The sequence below is a fragment of the Xenopus tropicalis genome, chromosome 6 (assembly GCF_000004195.4).
Source record: "Xenopus tropicalis strain Nigerian chromosome 6, UCB_Xtro_10.0, whole genome shotgun sequence".
Classification (NCBI taxonomy): Eukaryota; Metazoa; Chordata; class Amphibia; order Anura; family Pipidae; genus Xenopus; species Xenopus tropicalis.
This window is the reverse complement of record NC_030682.2, coordinates 120,334,852-120,359,544: the sequence shown is the minus strand read 5'-3', so window position 1 is coordinate 120,359,544 and position 24,693 is coordinate 120,334,852. Positions and strand designations below refer to the sequence as shown.

At 39.1% G+C, this 24,693-nt stretch overlaps 1 protein-coding gene across 1 annotated transcript; it reads left to right on the top strand.

Annotated features, from left to right (window-relative positions):
* The first annotated feature begins 1,578 nt into the window (after window positions 1-1,578).
* tram1 (translocation associated membrane protein 1) lies at window positions 1,579-24,021 on the top strand. The gene is given in 11 exon segments (NM_001001210.2): window positions 1,579-1,786; window positions 8,520-8,583; window positions 11,293-11,411; window positions 13,056-13,172; window positions 14,349-14,407; window positions 15,014-15,098; window positions 15,751-15,821; window positions 16,458-16,562; window positions 18,333-18,476; window positions 19,077-19,237; window positions 22,046-24,021. Coding segments are annotated over 11 exon segments (1,122 nt in total). The 5' UTR covers window positions 1,579-1,663; the 3' UTR covers window positions 22,120-24,021.
* The last annotated feature ends 672 nt before the right edge of the window (window positions 24,022-24,693 follow it).

The window sequence follows — 24,693 nt, the reverse complement described above, 5'->3', positions numbered from 1 at the left end:
GCAGTGCCATTGGCTTCCATGTGCGCAATAATGCCTCAGAATGCAATGAGCCAGCCAGTAGCATTAGTGCTTGTGCACAGAGCCAAACATGCTGCCGTAACACTGAAGAACATATAGATGGGCCCTAATGAATACCCTGGCCACCACCTGCACCAGCTCAAACTCCAACGCTGGCAACTAAGATAGCTGGAAAGTGCTTTAAAAATCGCCAGCCATTATGCCAGTACACTTTAGCATAGTTGGCATGCTAGAAAACTAAAAACAGGCCATCACACTTGCTTATGTATTTTTAAATGGTTTATTTAGATTAGCAAATCTAAATTCAGACATTGAGTGCACCGCTGATTCAACCTTATCTATCCAGTTTTGCCAACTTGCATTAGCATTTACCATTTTGAGCCACTAAACAGTATGAATTTGTGAGAAACATAAAATAAGCCAGTGGGTGCCTGGTCAGTCCATCAGGCACAATGAGAGCTGCTTAAAGGAACAGTAACACCAACAAATGAAAGTGTATAAAAGTAACTAAAATATAATGTGCTGCTGCCCTGCACTGGTAAAAGTTGTGTGTTTACTTCAGAAAGTCTACTATAATTTATATAAATAAGCTGCTGTGTAGCCATGGAGGCAGCCATTCAAAGGAGAAAAGGCACAGGCACATAGCAGATAACAGATAAAACACCATTGTATTCTACAGAGCTTATCTGTTATCTGCTATGTAACCTGTGCATTTTCTCCTTTTTTCCAGCTTGAATGGCTGCCCCCATGGCTACACAGCAGCTTATTATATAAATTATAGTAGTGTTACTGTAGCAAACACACCAGTTTTACCAGTGCAGGGCAACAGTGCATTATATTTTTATTACTTTAATGCTCTTTCATTTTTTGGTGTTACTGTTCCTTTAATGCTGACTCCCAAGCTATGTTGATTAAAAATAAAGGATGCCCAAGCTAAACCAAAACATTTCACACACATGTAACTTGCTCTGCCGCTCACATGACTGCTAATAGCCAATCACCTCACACCACATCGCTACGGGATTAACCAAGTAGGCACGTCGTGACGTTTGTATCGCGAAAATAGCTGCGCCGATGTAATAGACGTGAGACGCTGACTGTAGGCAGCCATCTTTTAAACTGGCAATGAGGTTAATTACACAACACATCTGTGAAATCAGAAATTTATAATACTTGTAATTACAAATCACCCAGGTACGGCGTGGTGTGAGTTTGCACACAAGCTACAGCATAGGCACAAATAACAATTAAAATACATATATTGTTAAATTCTGGGGGTATACGGTATTGCAGCCAATCAACTAGTTCTATCATTCCTGTTTCCAATGCATTTAGACTGTTGCCCTTAACAACCAAGTGAGACCGCCCGTTAGGTTTTGTAGGATGAACAGGAAGCGTTCAGAGATCTATGGGCTGGTACCACCAACAAAGATGGCGGCAGGAATCACTGGCCTTGGAGTCACGTGTACTTATGGAAAGAGGCTCCTCCTGACAGTGCTGACGTGGTGGGCAGCGGTACAGTACAACGTCAGCTTTAGCCGGAGGGGGAGGAGAGGAGGAGGGAGAGAGCCTAGCAAGTGCCTGCTGTGTCGCCGGTGTGTGTGGCACATAGAAGTCTCGGCCCTGTATGCGCCATCCTGTCACCATGGGCATCCGTAAGAAGAACAGCAAGACCCCGCCGGTGCTGAGCCATGAGTTCATTATCCAGAACCATGCGGACATCGTCTCCTGCCTGGCCATGGTCTTCCTTCTTGGGCTTATGTTCGAGGTGAGTGCAGGACAGCAGCCAAAGGCCGAGTACACACAGACCTGCTGCCCTGGGGCATTGGGAACTGTTGGCTACAAGACATGGATCAAAGCTTACTTGTTAGTAAGGCGATAAAGGGTGCAGAGCTGTCTCTGGGGCTGGCCGAACTGTGAAGCAGCTGTGAGGGAATAATGCACGGCATACTCACTGTGGCTCTGGGATAGCGGGTATAGTAGGGAGAGATGGTGCCTGTAGTAGCAGTGGGGGGATAATAGCCTCTGGGAAGGGACTGTGGCTGTGGGATAGCAGGTATAGTAGGGAGAGATGGTGCCTATAGTAGCAGTGGGGGATAATAGCCTCTGGGAAGGGACTGTGGCTGTGGGATAGCAGGTATAGTAGGGAGAGATGGTGCCTATAGTAGCAGTGGGGGGATAATAGCCTCTGGGAAGGGACTGGGCTGTGGGATAGCAGGTATAGTAGGGAGAGATGGTGCCTATAGTAGCAGTGGGGGGATAATAGCCTCTGGAAGGGACTGGGGCTGTGGGATAGCAGGTATAGTAGGGAGAGATGGTGCCTATAGTAGCAGTGGGGGATAATAGCCTCTGGGAAGGGACTGTGGCTGTGGGATAGCAGGTATAGTAGGGAGAGATGGTGCCTATAGTAGCAGTGGGATAATAGCCTCTGGGAAGGGACTGTGGCTGTGGGATAGCAGGTATAGTAGGGAGAGATGGTGCCTATAGTAGCAGTGGGGGGATAATAGCCTCTGGGAAGGGACTGTGGCTGTGGGATAGCAGGTATAGTAGGGAGAGATGGTGCCTATAGTAGCAGTGGGATAATAGCCTCTGGGAAGGGACTGGGGCTGTGGGATAGCAGGTATAATAGGGAGAGATGGTGCCTATAGTAGCAGTGGGATAATAGCCTCTGGGAAGGGACTGGGGCTGTGGGATAGCAGGTATAGTAGGGAGAGATGGTGCCTATAGTAGCAAGAGGTATAATAATAGGTGCCCTGAAATTTCATCTATTGTACAGCCCTGCAGAATAGGTAAGTTGGAGTTAAGTTGTACTACTACATAAGAGTTGCGGCTCTGCAACATTTGTTATATGACGTGGGATGAAAGCTGTATCTTTGACTCTCCTGTTTTTCTCGGCACAAGTGAAAGGGCATAACCCTGCAATGTGTATATTCATTCAGTACTATTTTAAAGGTACATATGTTAGTGTGGATGCATGTAGAGACTCCACATCTGGAATCTTTATGTTCTATGTGGCCCTACAATCCCTTGGCTCCGCTAGTGCTTACATGTTTCTCCTATCACAGAGATCTGTATGTTGTGCCTTTCCAGCTGTTTAACTAGAGCCCAGGTCTGAGGTCCCTGCCCAGGTAGTAGCAAAGTGCTTGCCTACCCCCTGTTCTGCTTGTATAGCTGATACAGCATGTAAGACGATAAGTGCATTGCAAACACTCCCCCTCTGCAAAGATTATTTGTGTGCTGCCCTGCTGTATGACTGGCTCCTTGCAAATGAACAGTTGTATTTATTATGATATAATTGTATGTCTATATTAATTCACCCAGTTTGCCATGGATGTCTGTTACATTCCTTCTTAATTTTTAAGGGGATAGGGTGCTTTTTTTTGCCCTACCTCTATATGGCACCTGTTTCAATTTGAGCTAAAAATTGTTATTATATTACCTGTAATAGATCCTATCTGGGCCGTGTCTGTTTAACAAATTAATGGTTGGGTGTGTCCTTATGATCCTTCCTCAAAGGTACAGTAGGATGAGAGTATCCAATTACAGCTTTACCTTTACATAGAGAAATATAGTCTACAGTCTCCTAACAGGTCCGCTGCGCTGCATGTGCCATCAAACAAGATGGTATTGTCTGGCATCTTAGTGCTATCCGCATGTGTGTAGCTTTCCCAGTGGCATTTGTATGCTTTGTGTACACTCACTTTAAAGGGTTTTAAGTGCACAAGGAACACTTGATGTTTGCATAGGCAAATGAAAAAACATGTTACTTTAAAGGAAAATAAAACTACGTGCAAGGGAGCAAGGCCTGTCTTATAGCCCTGCCAACTAGCAACTAGCAGCAACTCACCATAGCTTTATATTTCCAAATAAATAAGAACAGACGTGTAATTTATGCTGGCATATAAATAATGGGCACATTAAAGGAACAGTAACACCAAAAAATGAAAAAGCTTTAAAGTAATACAAATATAATGCATAGTTGCCCTGCACTGGTAAAACTGGTGTGTTTGCTACAGTAACACTACTATAATTTATATAATAAGCTGCTGTGTAGCCATTCAAGCTGGAAAAAAGGAGAAAAGGCACAGGTTACATAGCAGATAATGGATAAGCTCTGTAGAATACAATAGTGTTTTATCTGTTATCTGCTATGTGCCTGTGCCTTTTCTCCTTTGAATGGCTGCCTCCATGACTACACAGCAGCTTATTTATATAAATTATAGTAGACTTTCTGAAGTAAACACACAACTTTTACCAGTGCAGGCGGGCAACAGCACATTATATTTTAGTTACATTTATACACTTTCATTTTTTTTGTGTTACTGTTCCTTTAACTATGTTCTATAGAAGTTCTTCTATTGATATTGGTTCTTAGTATAGTTCTATCAACAGTTCCTGCCTCCTAGTCGCTGTGTTTTTACTCTTCGTTTGTAGCTCTGTATTATGTCCTCCACTCTTTCCATAAAATGGCTATTTATTATTGGTTAAACCAACCAGTACAACTATGTACTATTGTCTTTAAAACTTTAAGTAACCATAAATTGATGCTGACCCCCTTATTAAAACATGAATCCTAAAATCTTAATATAAGTATGATATCTGTTATCTGTAGGGATACAGCAAATCTATTATTTTATATACTGTATACATTTTACTTTTTTTATTAAATCCCTAAAGTGATTTTCTATATATTGTATAAAAGAGTTTGTGTTGATGGTAAAGCTATATCAGATTCTATTTCTATGGTTTGTGTTCCTTTTCCTATAGATGCAGTGTCGCATGCATATAGTAAAATCAGCATTTTTTTGACACCGTAATGCATGAGATACTCTTCTACAATTGGATATATTGTCTGTAGATGCTTACAGGCTGTATTGTAGCTCTGTGTGCCCTACAAATAAGGGTTCTTCCATGCTCTGAGCTGTCCTTCTCTGCAGGTTTGCATATATGCTAAATGTCAGTGCAAACTCCTACGGAGCTACCATCTTTATGACCACTAGGGGTACCGTTAAATCTTTTGTATATAAAAAACAGTAATAAGTATAAGTCAAAATTAAATGCAAAAATGCAGAGAACAGATGTCCTGTATAATAAGATATCCCCTGATATGAATCATTCTGAAGGACTTGGATCAGCAGCTTCTCTGCCCATGTCTTGCTCTTGTCAATGTTAACTACTTATTTCCATATTTCAGGCTGAGATTGAGCAACAATTTTGAGGAAATGATCTTCTGACACTGCCTTATCTATCTGATAGGGAACTGAAAGACTTCATTTATATAACAGAGAAGTTAGCAGAAGAAGCTAATAGTGAAATGATGGCCTGTAAATAAGCACAGTGACTTGTAAATATTTGTACACTTTGTGCATTCACTTCCTACTTGTGCTTCCATGCTCATGTTTAAGGATCATTTTATCCATTTATTGCTCAGCCAAAGCACAAATACAGTGTTTGAATAAAGTAGAGTTTAACCATCCCAATTTCTGTGGGTTGCAGCAGTGCCATGAATGGATTGTTGCCCCACTATCCTGAGTTTTGATAAGGCACTCATATAGCTTCCACATGTATTCCCTGTTGCACCTGAAAACTCTGCTGCCTAAGTACCAATGTATTTGTTTCTATGCAAGCATTTATTTATTTTTAATACATTGAAAATGGACATATACAAGAAAGCAGTGACTTTAGAACTGCATAATATTCTCTGAGTGTTTTACTCTTTGTAAATTATCAAAAGACCACAGTGCCATTGATTTATTTCCAGTTTGTACTTCATTATTGGGTAGACTGATGTGTAATTTATTGTTTGCTGCCTGCTCAGACCTTCCCTTTCACCTCCTTTTGTAGTGTCAGAGTGCCCTGAGGGAGCTGCCAGGAAGCAGGGGCACAGGGCATGGCTTGGCATTACTGGAATGCAGTTAGCCAGAATGGCTTTCTACAGACATATCTGCCGAAGGGAAATCCCTTGGCCCATAAACTGTATGCAGCATTCCTAGAAATGGGAGCACATACTGCCTATTCCTGGATGACCGTGTCCTACTAGTGACCCATGTATTCTTTGAGTACTCAGAGTTGTTGCTTGAGCCTCGCCTTGTGGCATGCTCTTAGCATCTCTGAACCAAATATTTTTTTTTTCTTTTAAAGTTTTTATTTTGCATTTTAACTTTTACAACAACATTAAGGGAGCAGTCCCTTTAAGACAGATGAAGAGAGAGAAAGTCAAGGGGGGTAGGAAAAGGAGAGAAGAGGGAAGGGAAAGAAGCGAGAGGGAGTGAGCTGAGGGGGAATGCAAAGTCGGAGGGTTACATGTGCACTATTTTTTTATCAGCACAATATCCTTACACTGACTGTTCAGATTCCTTTAAGGTGGTGTGTTTGCCATAAGCCACAATCCCCATATGGCCTCAAATTTTTCTGGACATCCGCAAGCTTGGTATACTAGTTTCTGCTTTGGTAGGGAGTCGTTTATAAGTTTTTTCCAAAAGTTCAGTGAGGGTGGTCCTGTAGCTTTCCAGTGCAGTGGTAGTGCCTTTCTGAACCAAATATTTACTCGTCATGGCTCATGTACATGTAATATGGTATGTTCCCAATGCAAATTTGTTTTAGGATTTGTGAGCAGTTGTGTTTTGTTGCACAGGTGAGTTGTGAGTTTACTTGGCTGCATTAGAACCGCGGTCCCCAACTTTTTTTGCGCCACGGAACGTTCTTAATTAAGAAAAATTTCCCACAGACCAGACCAGGCGGGGCGGGGCGCGCATTTCAATTACTGGGGTCGTGATAATAAGCATGCAAAGCAATCACTGTATGACTCGCTGACATGGTGTTATGCGTGACGGCGTGTCATACGCAGCAGAGCTATATGCATTGACGTATCATCATGTCATACGCAGCACATCTTCCAAAACGCCACTTTGTAAGCCGGGATCAGAGGTGGCTCATTGTAACACAGCCCATGGCCTTGCACTGGTCTGCGGCCCGGTGGTTTGGTACCCCTGCATTAGAACATATTTCAAAAGGAACAGCCATAATAATATATTGCCTCAAAGTACAGTCTGATGAGTTGTGTGTAACTGTCCAGGGTAGCCTCCCTGTCTTTTCCCTTGGCCCAGACGAACCTCATTGGTCATAAGTAGATGAAGATTTAATTGGGGGTGGGGGTGCTGAACTTTATCTGAAGATGAGTTAAGGGCTACAGCTGTTTTTTCTGTTAAAAAGCATAAGTTTTCCAGCCAGCAGATCAGTGCAGATCCAAGTACCTGCGGATATGCAGATAATTGCCTTAGAAAAGAAACGTACTGTAGCAGCGGCCATGTCTATTCTATGCACCTTCTGCAGTTGTTCAACTAGAGCTTCTAGCTTTATGAGAGTGTTAGAGGGCAGGCTACTCGGGGTGACTCGGGGGTATAGGAAGCCTATAGTGAGGGCTGCAGTGTTTTGGATTTGGCCTGGCTGTGTGCCCAGAGCTACACTGTTAACGTGGCAGTGCTGTACTGCTAAACTCGACCATATGATCCAAACAGCAAACACACATGGGAGCTCTCACGCTGGGTTTTTATTTTATTTTTATTGAACAGGTGTTTTCCAAAAGTTTGGGGTAAGGGGCACCCTGAGGCAGCCAAGTCAGTGCTGCGCTATCTTCACTAAAAGAAAAAATTCTGTTTTAAAAATCAGAACTTTGGCTCTTAAACTTGCCAGGAGCGTTTTTTGCCACCCCTGGTAACTTGCAGGGCTCCTGACTGTGTTTCTTAGCTCTCCTTCTCATGGCAGCAGCACCCCTGGCTGCCTCAGGTATTAAAGCAGCATTCCCCTGCAGCTGTACAGATTCTGTCTAAAGATGGCCAAACATGAGCAGCTTTGGTCAGGCTTGTACAAAATCTTTCTGGTTAGGACTAGTATTAGATATTAAAGGGGCTGTTCACCTTCAGGTTTACTTTTAGTATGTTATAGAATGGCCTATTCTTAGCAACTTTTCAATTGTTTTTTTATTTTTTATAGTTATTTGTCTTCATTTTCTGCCTCTTTCCAGTTTTCAAATGGGGGTCACGGACCCCAGCAACCAAAAACGATTGCTCTGTGAGGCTACAATCTTATTGTTATTGTTACTATTTCTTACTAATCTTTCTATTTATGCCCTCTTCTATTCATATTTCGGTGTCTCTTTCAAACCACTGTCTGGTTACTAGGTTAAATTGGACCCTAGCAATCAGGACAGCTGCTGAGCAAAAATCTAAATAATTCAAAAACTACAAATAATAACTGAAGAGCAATTGCAAATTGTCTCAGAATAGCCCTCTCTACATCATACTAAAAGTTAGTTTAAAGGTGAACAACCCATTAAGGACTGTAGTTTAGAATCCATTTGCCATAGTTAAAAAAGTAGTGTGTATAATTAGTAGCTTGATCAGTCTATAATATTATAACATGGGATTTTATCTCTTATTGAGATTGGATGGGTAAATTGATTGATATTCTTCCTTATTCCCTTTTTTGTCCTTTTTTTCTAGATTACAGCAAAGATGGCTGTCATGTTTGTCACGCTTCAGTATAATGTCACCATTCCAGTAGAAGGCAAGTACCTCTCATTACTGATTGTCTGTTAAATGTGTACATAGTAAGGGATATATTGCATAAATACAGTTATTTGCAGTACATTACACCAGGGTCCTAGGATTTCACCCCTATTCCTTCATTCCCCCCCACCCCCCCAAGCCTGACAGCATTCTTCACATTAAATAGCATTTGTGTTCTCACTTGCTGGTTGCTTTTTTTAAATAGGCAAATTAATTAAAGGTATACATGCGGCGCCTTTTAATGGAATATAGAGGAGGGCATAGTCAGAATTTAATGACAGCTAACTGGAAGACATTGTCCAGGTATCAAATCAATCAAAATGTGCCTCCAACTCCTGCATAAAAAGAGATGAATTGCTGAATGGAGTTAATTATTTCAGAAATGGTATAGAATTTTTAAGTGGTTATTACAAAGTTTTTTTTGTCTTTGTTTTTTTTTTTTTCCGATTGAGGTGTTGCCTATTTTAAATTTGAATTTTGTAATAGTTTTCCATTCAAGATTCAAGTTTTCATAAATAATAAACAATGATGTCTGTGCTAAGAACCTGTACTGCACAGTAGTAAATATGAACGTATTTAGAACATTGGACATTAGATACATACAAATGTTAGGCAGCCCCCAGTGATTGCAATCACTTACCTGATACCCCAGGCTGGTGCTTCTGTTAGCAGAAAACTGCGCCAGTCTGGGGTACCTGCAAGTGAGCGATCCTCTTCCTTCCATCTTCCGCTTTCATGATTCCGGGGCCGACACATGCACATTTTTCACACTATTGTGCTTGCACAATCAGTACAAAAAAAAGATCGCTCATTTGCAGGTACTCTAGGTTGGTGCACCAGCCCCGGGTATCAGGTAAGTAATTACAATCATTGGGGGGGGTGCCTAACATTTTGGCACCTGCAATGATTGTACCTTTCCTTCTCATTTTAAAACAAAGCACACGTTATCCTTCCTTTGGGCAACTAACCAACAATTTCCCTTGATTGGGCTAGTGCAGACATTCAACCAGGTTTAACCCTAGACTCTACTAGACACTACTTACACCAGCCAGTCCCTGGGCCTGCAATACTTAGGCAATGAAATAGGATGTATGTAAAAGTGCCAAGTGGCTCTAGTAATTGATAAAGAACATGGTGACAACCTGGCCATTGCCCCTTATGATTTAAGCTAATGCCTGGTGGGTCCGGTATTCCTGGGCAGAGGCGATCTATTTGACTTAAGTTTGTAAATGTTAGTTATCTAGCAGCCTCAGCTCTGTTGGGAGTACTGTAGTGGACAATTGCAATCATTTATATGGCTCACCCACACAATTATATCTGCAAAACATGCCTGTCTGGAGCCATTTGGCTTGTGCTTTTTTCCCCTGCAGTAAACGAATGGTAACAAAACACTGCCATTATCCTCCCTCTCTGATCCAAAAGTTGTTTATCTTAGTTCTGCCTCATCTTCACAAACACACAGGCATCTGTGGATTTTAGTCTGTGTGACATTTCTTTGATGTAAGATACACACAAGCATTTTCAGAAAGTCAGCCGATAGCACTACGAGATAAATGCAGCCTTTTCTGTTTATTGCTTTGCTTTTTATAGAAAGGCTTATATCTAATTCTTCTGTGAGCTACCTAAGAAACCCACATTATCCTATTATCAGGGGAAAACAGGTTCCACAATAGCTGCAACTTCCCAGCTGTTCAGTTCCTATTTTCAGATGCAGCTCGTGTTTATCACAGAACAGCCCACAGACACAGAAGAACATGAGTGGGAATCATTATTTTAGCAAGCACCAAGCTCATCATCTCACCACTTGTGAAGATAATTTTCTAAAATCATACATTATTAGGACATCAAAGCAACCTGCAATAAGAAAATTATGCCCAGCCTTGCAGACTGTAATATTATAGGGTTACAGGTCTGGGATCTGTTATCCAGAAACCCATTATCCAGAAAGTGTAAAATTACTAGAAGGCCATCTCCCATAGACTGCATTATAAGAAAATAATTCAAATTTTTAGAAATGATTTCCATTTTCTTTGTAATAATAAAGTGCCTTGTACTTGATCCCCACTAACATATCATTAATCACTAGTGGAGCCAAAACAATCCTATTGGGTTTACCAATGCATGTTTAAATTATTTTTTAGTAGACTTAAGGTATTGAGATCCCTTATCTGGAAACCAGGTCTTGAGAATTCTGGACAACAGGTCCCATACCCATAAGTGTTACATTTAAAGGAGAAGGAAAGGCTAATAAATAAATATTTACATTGAACTTTCTGATAAAGCTTACTTCGTTTTTACCTTTCCTTCTCCTTTAATGTCATCACAAGTCTGTGTCTAAAGTATACCTTGAAGTTGTATGGCTGGCAGTGGTACAAGACTTATTGTATGGGTAGAGGGAAATGGATTCTACAAAGTATCAAAAAATACTAACATCATTTCATCATTAGTGAAATAACTGAAGCTGAAAAGACAACAATTCAAAGCACAAATCTACAATAAACTAATTCAAAGGTTTTTTAACAAAAAACTGGTATATGTGGGTTAGGTGGGTACTTCACCCTAAAATGTATTGTAACATGTTGTAGAGGATACTATAAGACAAGTTTTTTATGATCTACTGCACTACAAGGGTTGACAATGATTGAATATTATGCATCCGAGTCTATAAAATATGGATTGTGTTATACATTTTTCTTTTGCCTTTCAGGGGTGCTTGGAGAACCCGCTTCGCTGTACCATTATGGCATCAAAGATATGGCCACTGTATTTTTTTACATGCTGGTGGCAATAATACTACATGCAGTTATCCAGGAATACATATTAGATGTAAGTTTGTTCCTATGTTTGTCTCCTGCCCTAGGCTGAATCAAGATGTGTACAAGCTCAGATGTGACTATGGCTAGTAATCTGTAGGTTTAGTTATAGTTAATAGCCATTGTAAACAGCAAAAAGGAAATATGCTAACCCCACAGAAAAGCATATATTGTGTGCGGTCAATATCAACAGCAGAGGATTATATACATATAATCATATGCACACACGCCATGTATAAACAAATAACAGGCAGGTGCTAACATCAAACCCACATAGATTCTGTATTATAAGTACCATGCACTCCTGGGTCTGGGGGAGAGAAAACTTATTTTGTTGTTCAAACAACATTTCAGACACCACATATGTCTATTTTTGACCTGCATCCAGGGCTGTTATTTTGGTGCCATGGCAGCATAAAGGACAATCTTTACCTTGATTTTCACGCTACCTCCTGATTTTTGATTTTGTATTTTTATTTTCACTCTTGTGTTTGCTATCTGTATATTTCTTCATTACATTTCTTTTCCATACTTTACCCTGTACATAATTTTCTGTGCATCAACTTTATATCTCGGTGACAACATTGTTCTGTTTAAGTGTTTAGTTTATTCTGTATGGTGTTTATTTTGTTTGTGTATTCCATGTTACCATGACAACACACTGAGAATTTTGGTGCCTATTCACCTTTAAATAGGTGTTTTGGTTCACGCTTCACTGTTTGTTCTACCTTGAAAAAGGTCACACTATGTGACCGAAATGTTGGGAAACTAAAGGACATATAGTCCTGTGAGTGTGATTCTCTGTATTTGTACATTTATCAGCACCCAGGCAGTTAATTTACTTCACATTTGAGTGCTCCTTTAGGACTATATCAAGAAAAATAGTTTTGGTGTTCAGTAGAAATCTGTTAATAAGAATTAGTAACCTAAGTCTCTCAAGTCTCTCCCTAGAGCCAAACGATTGAATTAAAGTGGCAGGTATATGAACCGGCGGATTTAGGACCGCTTCAATGAGCCGATGCTGTTTCCAATCCGATGGAAAAATTAAACCGGCCTGATTGAGATCTGGACAATTTTAGGCCAGATATCGGTTGGGGGGGCCAATACGCGTGTATGGACACCTTTAGTTAGGAGAAGGAAAAGCTAATAAAGAGTTAATCTGAAGCTGCAGGCATACCTTCAGTTCTCTCAATAGTGCCCTTAAGTCTCCCCATATTTTACCTGTTCAGATGATCAGAAGCCAAACAGGAAGAAAAAACACTGAGCTGTGTAAAGAAAGTTCCCAGAATGCCTCACTCCTGCACCGAGACCCAGACCGGTGTACATACTCAGTTTGTAAGACTATGAGGAAGCTTGATGCTGATTGGCTCAGATCCACATTCCTAAGCAGGGAGTGAGTTCTTAGCATTCTTGAGGGAGGAGCAGGAGAGGGGAGAGAGCTGCATGTCTCTGGCACAGGAAAAAAGACACAACAAATCTTTTGACAGAGTGCTTATGGCTGTATTTACATAGAACTTTCTGATAAAGCTTACTTACTTTCTCTTTTAACAGAGGTCCTGTCTGGACCTTATGTTCTTATGACTCCAAGGCAACCTTTCTTGGTAGTTTTTAATGTTGTCACCTGTACACACAGTCTTAACTGTTATTCTTGTTTCAGAAAATCAACCGGCGTATGCACTTTTCTAAGACAAAACACAGCAAGTTTAACGAGTCTGGACAGCTAAGTGCATTTTACCTGTTCTCTTGCATTTGGGGAGCGAGCATTATTGTCTCTGTGAGTAAATATATATATATTATTTTTCTTGTTTTTCTATATACAGTAATTCATGTCACTGATGTTGGATACTACTAATGGTATATATTGTAACTGCTGACAGCACGATTCTGTACATCATAATCTCAGTGGATTGCTATGGCATTTTTAACCACAAAGTGACTTTTCTGTTACAGCTTCTGGGTTATACAATTGGCAGTAACTATTTTTGCCATTTCAGGTTCAGGATATGAACTTGAATTTTTTATGGTCAAGCTAATATTTGAGCCAGGTTTGTTCTCTCATACTCCCAGGTTAGAAATGTGTATTTTATTATTGGGCACTCTGGAAAATTGCTTCTCGGGCAGCTCTGATTTGCAGCTTCTAGTGAGCAGGAGGCATATAGTATATAGAAGCTGTGGGCCTATAGCAGGTGATCATTCAGGTGGTTATTCTTTAGGACTACAGGGAGGAAAACATAGAAGGCTTTTCTTACCATTGCTGGTAAGAAATTAAAGAAAAGCTTTGGATAGTACTGGTTACCTATTTAAGTCAAATTATTTGTTATTAAGCATCAACAAAAGAACATTGATAAGCAAATTATCTGATTAAATTGGCTGGTGGTTGAGCTAGACTGTAGAGCCAGCAATAACCCTCTGGTACTAGGTATTACCATAGCAACCACCTCAGCGCAGTAATGCTATTTTCAGCCTGCACAGTCACTAATTAGGATGTTTGTAACTAATTTCACAATAAGGATTTATCTGAAGGTTGTACATTCCCCCACGCAAACACAGTAGGCCCAGAAATGATCTTTGTGAATCCGTAGCCCTGCAGTGCACAGCACAGTGCAATATTCGCTTGCATTTTACTCCATAAAATTATCTGGCACTTTCAGGGCAACTCTTGTCAGATATGTAGTAATGTATTTGCTCTGAAATATATTGAGGACTGTACCTCCCCCCTTTAACAACTTATCTGCACTACAGTGTGATTGGCCAACTAAATTAGTCAGTTAGTATTTGTAAGATGAGCTTAGAATGTCTTTTGGCCTGAACAAATCAGTTTAATTGATAGTGTATTCAAAAAACAAATTTAATTGATACAAATATGTAAACAATACAAAGACCTGTAAAAATATACTTTTTGTGGTTAGTAATTCTTTGTGTAACATGCATTTTGTCATTTCCATCTTAGGAGAATTATTTTTCTGATCCAATAAGCTTGTGGAAAGGGTATCCTCACACATACTTTCCGTAAGTCCTTAACATTTGTGTTTGTTGTATAAATTGGCTACATGTATATTCCCGTGCTGCAAATTGGCAGAAGGAAAAGTATTCTGGGCACACAGAAGGGCTCATTTGCTAACAGAGGTACTAGTGCAGCTGCTGGTAGCAGTCACACATAAATTAGCTTAGAAGAGTCAAGTTAAAAAGAGCAGCAAAAGAAAGATATGTAAGCATCTATAGCAATCAGATTAGTCCAATAGCCCTAGCTAGTTTATATTTGCTTATTCCCATGTAATATTCAACAAAAGAAAGATCTGAGTGCTATAGATGCATGCATATTAGTCCAATAGCCCTAGCTAGTTTATATTTGCTTATTCCCATGTAATATTCAGCAAAAGTAAGATCTGAGTGCTATAGATGCATGCATATTAGTCCAATAGCCCTAGCTAATTTATATTTGCATATTCCCATGTAATATGCAGGTGTGTTGCCTATAGCCACTGCCTGCGCAGGGTAGCCTACATAGTCCAGTCTCCACTCCACATATACCTGATATTCACATTCACTGACATGGAATGAGACAATAGATCCTCCCAACATAGTAACATTATGCCTCTTTATTTTGCTGCATAGATTCCAGATGAAGTTCTTCTACATTTCCCAGCTGGCTTATTGGTTTCATGCTTTTCCAGAGCTCTACTTCCAGAAAACTAAAAAGGTACAATTGCTTCCCTATGGGGTGTCTATTCTTGCAAGCAATCTTCTCTGTTTGCTGGTAAATGTATCTTTGAGGCACAGCAACAGGTTTCCTGGCACACAGGATAAACAGTATCAGGCTGCATATGAACACGCCAGTCATTCATTTTGCAGTAATTAGTGGACAAGTAAAGGGACAATATATACCCCCTTTCAACACTAGCTCAATAAAAAAGGTGTTGTGCCGAACATATGTTTTGCCTATTGTTCTAATCCCAACAAATCTATGTTTTTTGTTATATATTTATTTTTTGTTAGCTAAACAGGGAAATTGAAGCTTCTCCATGTTTGGACCTTACCAGGTAGATACTTAGATTATCAGTGCACAGATAAACAGAAATTATCTGGGCACTGGTTAGCTATTTGTTCCTTAAGTACCAAACATAAAATATCTTTCATTTAAATGCCCTGTTTAGCTCAATAACTGTTTTTACTTAAAACAGTAAGCAAAAAGTATGTTCAGCTCCATCATGCATAATTGGGCAATACATGTTTTCACTATACATGACACATTCTTCAATCTAAAATTTGTTGATTTGTAAATTTTTTTACAAATGATTTGTAAATTTTTTTACAAATGTGAAATGTTCTGTCTTTTCTTTAATATCCAATAGGAAGACATTCCCAGGCAGCTTGTCTACATTGGTTTGTACCTATTCCATATTATAGGAGCTTATGTTCTCAAGTAAGTCTTTTTCTCTTCTTACTCCTCTGACAACTAAATAGCCATAGCTTCATGTTGGTTTAATAACCAGAATTTATTTTATTGACACCTTAAGGAATGTACCAGTGCATTATACTCCTCTAAATATAGAAGGATTGTGCGTAAAACAAAAAGCTGTGTTTCTGATTGGTTAATTGATAAATTCCTCCAAAACGTACTAGTCCCACCCATCTGTGCCACTTCCTGCTGCCTCCTTTCCCAGGCTGTGCAGGGGGGCCCGTGGCTATCAGCACACTTCGCTGTAGGATAGGAACCAATCGGCAGCTAGGCTTACCTGACAGGGAACTGAAACCTGTCTTAGCTTGTGTGATTGCAGGGCTGTGATCTCCGCACCCCTCATTTGAAACACAGACAGGAACCTGAGAGGATCTATAGGGTGCTCCAATAAAGGGGTCATTTTTACAGATAGTATTCATTTTTAGCCCAAAGTGAAACCAGCACCATATCTTATTCATAATTGCCTACAAGATTATATATTTTTAGTTTATCCTATATGTCTCCTTTAATATTAAAGTGCTGTTTTTATTAATATACATTGACAAAACATCTCGCTGAAGGGCTTGTTGTGTAACCTGCATCTGTTATTTTGTATTTCAGCCTCAATCGCCTGGGTCTGGTATTACTAGTTTTGCATTACTTTGTAGAATTCCTGTTTCACATGTCACGTCTGTTTTACTTCAGCAATGAGAAATACCAGAAAGGGTAAGTTAACCAAGCTTCATAAGGAATGTGCGTAAAAGATTTTTTTTTTTCTTTTTACTATGCTTCTCTTAATCTTGTCATAAAAGCAACGCACACTTTCTAAGATTTATTAAGCATTATATTATCAAACAAAGAATTTCTGATCCATGGCAGCAACTCCATGGCTATACTGCTCTTGTCTACAATTTGTTCTTGTAATTTCCTTTAAACAAAATAAAGAATATCTGCATATTTCTTAACTGGCTATATAAAATTTTAAACAAGGGCTCTAAAATAAGCATTTCTTTTTTCATATTAAGCTGGTGAAATCTAGTTAAATGATCAGATGGATCATATGAATAACAGTAATTGTAAAATAGTTTAACAATGAATGTGTAAAGGCATGCATGCATAAACAAATTGCAGGTTTTATGCATTAAGACTGTTGAACAGTCTATAGAAGAGTACAAGCTATGGCCTTTCAGTAACATTTGGTGCAAGCCTCACTTATTTAAAATCCCCATTAACAACAAATATCCTCCTCCTGTATGTATTCAAAATAATTAATCACTATCTCTAAAGAGTGCATCCTCTACCTGTTCCTTTCCCTGCACCCTTTAACTCTACATGCTGCCCCCCCCCCCCCCCCCCACCACTGTAACCATAAACTGCACCCTTTACCACTTTTCACCTACCTCCTTAAATACAGCATACCCTCTCTCCCTCTTTATGTAACGGGGCATACTATGTACCCATCTGCCCTATTTTCCCATGTCCACCCCCAGCAGGGCATGCTGTCTTAAACGCTACAACCCCAAACAGTGCAGCCTCCATCACTTAGTCCTAAACAGTGTATCTTCTCTATAATCCTCTTGAATGTGTGTGAATGGAAAAAATTGCCATCTGTTTGTCCTTGGTTGAGTGCAACAACTTTTGTGGATTTAGTTGACACACTTAAACACACATTGGTCAGTAAGTTGGGATGACCGTTTAATATGATTCCCAGCCAGGGGATAACCTTCCGGGAGATCCAAACAAGAACTCAAACCCAAAGTCCCTATGTCTTTCTCTGCTAACCTATATGCAGCCCTATATTTTACCACTGCTTTTCCTCTTTATATAGAAATAGATTAAGCCATGGTGTCAACGTTAAGTAGTGATGCAAGGAATTGGTATAATATCAATGCATCAGTAGTAATAGTTTTGCTACAAATATCTGCTGTACAGTTGGTCATGTATGAAGTAAGCTTCAGCAGTTCTCTATCATATTTACATTAAAATAACATTTCTCCCATTTATAAAAAGTTGTGTACAATTTTTTAAATTTTTTTTTAACTTTCCCCTCCGTGTTTTTCCACCTATAAGTTGGGGAACACCATTCTAAACTATGGCCATGGTTGTTGGTTAATTGTTTTATGATGGCCATCTGTGTAAAGGTCTGGCTTAAGGGCTCTGGCACACGGGGAGATTAGTCGCCCGTGACAAATCTCCTTGTTCGTGGGTGACTAATCTCCCCGAAATGCCATCCCGCTGGCGAAAATGTAAATCGCCGGTGGGATGGCATTACGCGGCGGCGGCACATCTCCCCGTGTGCCAGAGCCCTAAGAGTTGTTTTTGCACATTTTCGCGTGGGAGCAAATTGGTGAAATAAAAAGTTATTTTTCACTATTGATAAGAAGTAGTAATAATGGTTTGAGATTTAGTTTCTTTTTGGATTAATCTTCCTGTGCTTTATTTTGTTCCAATATGCTGCCTGTAAAAAATGAAATATTTTGTTGGGTTTCTTTGCAGGTTTACTTTGTGGGCTGTTCTCTTTGTCCTTGGGCGCCTCCTCACTCTTATCCTTTCTGTTCTTACTGTTGGCTTTGGACTTGCACGGGCTGAAAATCAGGAGTTGGATTTGAGTAATGGAAATTTCAACATTTTGGCCATCAGGTATTGTTTGTTTGATATTGTTGCCATTTGTGATTAAAACCTGGTAGTCCCTGCCAGATATGACCAGGTAGGTCAGCTAACTGGGCTACATACAGAGCGAGTCACACACTCCATTTAGACTCTGATCATGCATATGCAGATACCTTTGGCAGCTAATTTTACCAGATCAGAATTTCCTTACTATGTTTCTACAAAGTAGGAAGCAAAGAATTGTCAAGAAGGACACTGCGTATTGTAGGTTTGCCCAATAATGATGCTTTCTTGCCCAAAAACTCAGTACTGGCACTTTCAGGTGTTTCCCAATGAAGTCAGTAGGAGCCACAGCTATCTTCATGTGCTATCAGCCCTAGTGGAGCTTTACTGAATGTTTTACTTTACTTTCTGCTTTACCAACCATACATCATTGGAGTCCTTTGTCGTTGTGCCTCAAAGGCCACTTTGAATAGAAAAGACCTTATTCATTTGACTGATGGATTCATATCTAATTTGGTTGCATTTTGAAAACTCCATTACATAAAGGCTTGTGCCTGTTAACTTACATTAAATGAACCACAGGTAGCCATGAGATTCACTCTTAATTATTATCCTTTCTTATTTTAGAATCAGTGTGCTGGCATCTATTTGCATAACCCAGGCATTTATGATGTGGAAGTTCATTAATTTCCAGCTGAGACGGTGGAGAGAGCATTCCTCTCCTCAACCCTCCTCCCAAAGGAAGAAAGCAACCTCTGCTAAAGGCAAAGCTTCACGAAAGGAAAAAGGTATTTCTTCTACTTGATATGTTTCATTCAATGCTACAGCATTTATATAGATTCCTTTTTATGGATAAATGAATTGTGCCCTCCAGTGGCAAATGGGTGAATAGTTAAATGACATTAAGCATGTCACAATTTTTTTTTTTTTTAATACAGTCAAAAAAAACCTAACAATAATACTAAGTGGCTCAGTTTTACGGCAACAGGAGGGGGAATGTGTGTATACAAGCCTCAGTGTATATAATCCCCAGGCTATCTTTAAAAGCTAAATGCAAATGAAGTGATAAGAAGCTCACCCCGTAAATTATGTGGTCCGGGTGTATAAACCCCGGACCCTCCACCTCCAACACACAACTTTAAAACAGTCCTGGCAAAGTTATTGGGAAAAGCACTCACCAAAGACAAGTGGTGGTCCAGGTGCAGTGCCCTGAACCCGTAGCTTGAGGTATTAAGCGAACATCAGTTTGAAGAAAAATGGCACGCACTCCTTAGTCCACTAAAACTTGTCTTTATTGCAGAGATCTTAAAACAAAAAGGTCCTGACGCGTTTCGTATACAGAAGATACATAGTCATAGGCACAAATTTCAAGTGAACACAAACAGCTATTTAAAATCCAAAAGGGGAAATGACATCAAAATTCCAATTAGCGCATATGCTAATTATTAACCCCTTATACATGTTTTCATGATCTCCTAAAAACATTGGTTTTACAAATATAAAGTGAGATACAAAAGTTTCATACTGGAATGCATCTATTGCTACTTTTTAAACAAAATGTATACAAATATAATAAATAAATAAATACAATAAATAAATACAATGTTGCAAAAATGTATACAATTGACATTATCTATTAAGACTTCAAGAAATGTAGCCAAACAGCACCACCTATTGGTCACAGCACATTACATCAAATTTTAAATTCAAACCCTTTGGCTGCCGGGTATCTAAATGAAATATCCAATATGCTTCCCTATGAAGAAGCCTGGATGTTATGTCACCTCCCCTGTTAGAGGGAAATAATCTCTCAACGCCCTGTATTTTTAAACATGCCATATCTCCACCATTGCATTCCTTAAAGTGCCTTGATACCACTGTACTTGTACTTTTGGAGACAATCTGATTGATATGCTCTCGCATTCTGCATTTTAATTTCCTTGTGGTACAGCCTACATACTGCACTTTACACTTAAGACATGTTAATACATAAATCACAAAACGCGAATTGCAGTTTATATATTGCCTAACCCTGGAAGTCCTTCCTGTGCTACTGCTGATCACGCTCTGAGATACCTGTATACATTCACAGGTTACACATCGTGCTGCACCACAACGGTAGGTGCCCAATGTATCCAACCATGTTCCCTTTTTAACCTCAGGAATTGCACTTGGTGATAACATGTTGCCTAAAGTTTTGGCCCTACGGGCAACATATTTACACCCACATTGCAATACTGTCCGTAAATCACTATCACCATATAAAACTGGGAGATAATGATTTATTATCCGCTTAACCTCATGGTTGCGCCTACTATATGAAGTGACAAAAACAGGCTTAACAACTTGATTCCTATTTTTCTTCATCTCAAAGCCTTCCTTCTTATTTTTAGAAACATCTTTCAATAAATCAATTCTGTTCTACTTAAAAGCTCTCTGGAAGGCAGACTTCAAATGATGAAGGGAATATCCACGGGCCATAAAACGGTCTCTCAACCCGATGGATTTCGATACAAATTCATCATCAGTGCTACAATTTTGACGGAGGCGGTGAAACGGACCAAAGGGTATTGCCCTAACTACGTGATTAGGATGACATGAGTCCGCTCGAAGAAGTGAATTTCCTGCAGACTCTTTTCTAAAATCAGTGCTCAATATTTTGTTATTTTTGTTAAATAATTTTAAATCTAAATAATCTATACAAGATTCTCCAAAGTTATAGGTGAAACGTAAATTGTCATCATTAGTGTTCAAAAATTCCACAAATATATCGAAATCATATCTAGTGCCCTGCCATATAAATAAAAGGTCATCCACATACCTTTTATACAACCTAATTTTATTAATATCACATCTATCTCCTCCAAAAATGCGGGTCTCCTCCCACCATCCCATGTAAAGGTTGGCATATGTGGGTGCAAATTTTGCACCCATTGAGGTCCCGCACTTTTGGAGGTAAAAAATAGAACCAAATTTGAAAAAATTGTGTGTCAACAAATAATTAAGTGCACGTAAAATAAAATCCTTGGTCTCTGTATTATATTTACTGTATAATCTTAGATGATATTCAACCGCCATAATGCCTTTATCATGAGGGATACAAGAATATAACCCTATAACGTCAACTATAGCCCAATGCAAATCAGAAGCTTCCCAGGCAAAGCCCTCTAAAGTTTGTAAGACATGTTTAGAATCACGTAAATATGAGTCAAGCCGTTTAACTAACGGTTGCAAAAACATATCTATCAGCTCTCATTCAAAGAACCAATACAGGAAACAATAGGCCTACCTTCTTGAGGACGTCAAAAAAAAAAGTGGTTCAGATTAGCCCTGTTTCACTAACCCATATAAATAAAATCCCAATAGCCACAGTCCACAAATCTCTTCTACTTCTAAAAACTGTGGGATTGGTGCAGCTCCTCTGGAAAGCCTGACAGGCAGCATAACTGCCATTTTAACAAGGTTTTCTTAACTGGAACCAAAAAAGAGGAACATTTATTTATTTATATTGTATTTGTTTCTATTTTATATATTTTACATTATTGCACCAAATGTAAAGGTTTTGCAACCAACACTTAAGTCTCTTGTATTTTCAGAAAACGGAGTGAATGGAACAGTGACATCAAATGGAGCAGATTCTCCTCGCAGCCGTAAAGAGAAACACTCATAAACAGAATCCTTTTCTACCCAATGTCCTCTGTTCCCAAAGAGTTGTTGCCTTGTGCTGTACCCAGCCCCACAGCACTAGAATTCTTACTGTTACAACAAATAATGCAATGTGTTTCTATACAACATAATGCCATGAATCTTCAAACTGTACAGGGTTGTTCTCCCTAGCCCTCTTGGCATATGTTTAATGGTACAGCTCTAACAGTTAAACACACAAACTGCAAATAGGACAAAGAATGTTCTTTCTCTAAAGAGACACTGGTTCATTCTAATGGATGAGCAAGTATTTACTCCAGTTTTGCACTGGTGCAAACAGAAACACCCCCTTTCCGTGCCAGAGGGCTTCAAATGAATGGAGGCCAAATGTAATATAAAAAACCTTGCTGGGGCTGTTCAGAGAAACTGGTGCAAATGTGGAGTACTTCTCGCCAATGACACTGAGATATTGGTCATTTCCCAAGTCCCATTGTACAAATTCAGCATCCTACTCTTTTGATATGCCAACTGAACTGTTTAAAAGATGTAAATGCTGTGATAAATGTATTTTCACTTTTTTTTATAAGGCAATTTTTTTCTTTTTTGATTAAAACAACAATAAAACAAAAATTGAATGGTGCACCTTTGCTACAATAGTGGGTTATTTTCTATTTGTTACAGGTTTTAATTTTGGCTTAGCAAGTCTATTTTTAGACAGTTACTGCCTTCTCTTCATTCACACGCCTTAAACATAGGGAGATGCAGGGCGAGACATCTGGGCTGAGCCTTTCTGTTCTGGAGTGTTTGATCCATTCAAATGAATTCTTTCTGCCCAAACCTGAGTGCCATAACTAGAAGATTGGAGTGCAAGACTTCCATTTCATTTCTGGAGGTTTTTTTTTTTTTTACATATATATTCTGCAGCAATTTTAAACTCGTGAATAAAGTGGTACAACTCAAAGCTGATGGGCCCCAGGGCTAAATTTAGTATACCCCTTTTTGGCAAATTATCACCAGTGTGATATTCCTATTTTCCTATATTTCTTTCCACCTATATTCCTCAACCTGTGCATATCTGGTCCTGCAGCGAACCTTAACTTTGCAGATTTTTTTAAAATGTTGTCTTCTCTTGTTTGGAGCTGATTTAAAGGGGAGGGTCACCTTTAAGTTAACTTTTTGTATGTCGTAGAATGGCCAATTCTAAACAACTTTTCAGTTGGTCATTATTTATTTTTAATAGTTTTTTAATTATTTGCCTTAATCTTCTGCCTCTTTTCAAATTTCCAATGGGCTTTAATGACCCTAGCTGCCAAAAAACTATTGCTTTGTGAGCCTGCAATTATTGTTATTGCCACTTTTAATTATGTCCGCTCTTTAAATACATCAGTCTCTAATTTAACCCCATCAACCAGATAACTGCTGAAATTACAAATTTGAGAGTTGCTGAACAAAAAGTGAAATCATTAAAAAAAACATAATAAAAATAAAGACCAATTGTCTCAGAATATTACTCTACATTATGCTAAAAGCAAACCCAAAAGTGAGCAACCACAAGTGAGCAAAAGGTTTTTAGAGCTCTCTCTGCTAAATAGCGACACAAGACAGACCTTGTCATACAACATTTTTACTTGTGATTACAGATATTGTGTTTTATATATATTTTTCATCCATCTATGATTGTGATGTCTGGGAATCTGTATACAGCATTTATATTTTTGGATAAAATAATATATATTTATAATCTTTACTAATGAAGCCTTAAACACATGTTCAATATGTCTGTCATTTGCTGTACTTCTATTGTGACCATCATTTGAAACATGAAAAGTAATCTGTTTGGTTAATGTTGTCACAAAGTATCTCCGTCTTTTGGGACCAGTTTGTAAATGTTAATTTGCTGAAACAAGTAAAGTTTTTGTTAAATTAAGTTTTATGAATAACTGTTTTTTAGTGTTACTGCTTGCTGTGGTGTTACATTTTAATCAGATTCTGCACTGGTGTGCTCTCATGCCAAAGGGAAGTTCTCTCCATATAGATAATTTCATTTAGGGAAACTATAGCTTTTCTATGTAAATTAGATTTACATACAGTTTAGCCCTTACTTCAGCAGCCTGCTTCCAATTTATCCCCACAGTGGGGAAGTCCTCGTGACCCTAAAAATGGCAATTCCCTCCACCTATATTCCTCAACCTGTGCATATCTGGTCCTGCAGCGAACCTTAACTCTGCCTTTATATGTCTACAAAAATGAATAGGAGATGGTCTGAACAAAGGGATACTTAAAAAAATAAATATATAAAATCCAATAGAAAAGAGAGTAAGAAAAAGGATAAATTGCAAAGTGTCTCGGAATATGAATGTCCATGTGATACAGATACAAGTGTTGCTGTATATGGGAGACTTTTAGCTCCATCAAGGAAAGCAAATGACTTTCCAGTCAGTTACAAAGGCAAATATGTGGAGTAAAGGTTCAGTCCAAATAATACATTATACCACTTGTTTTATTGATGTGAGCCCACACAGACATTCTTGCACATACATAGCTACGGCCCATTATTTTCACACAGCACTTGCATGCACTTTAAGCACTTGGCTAACGG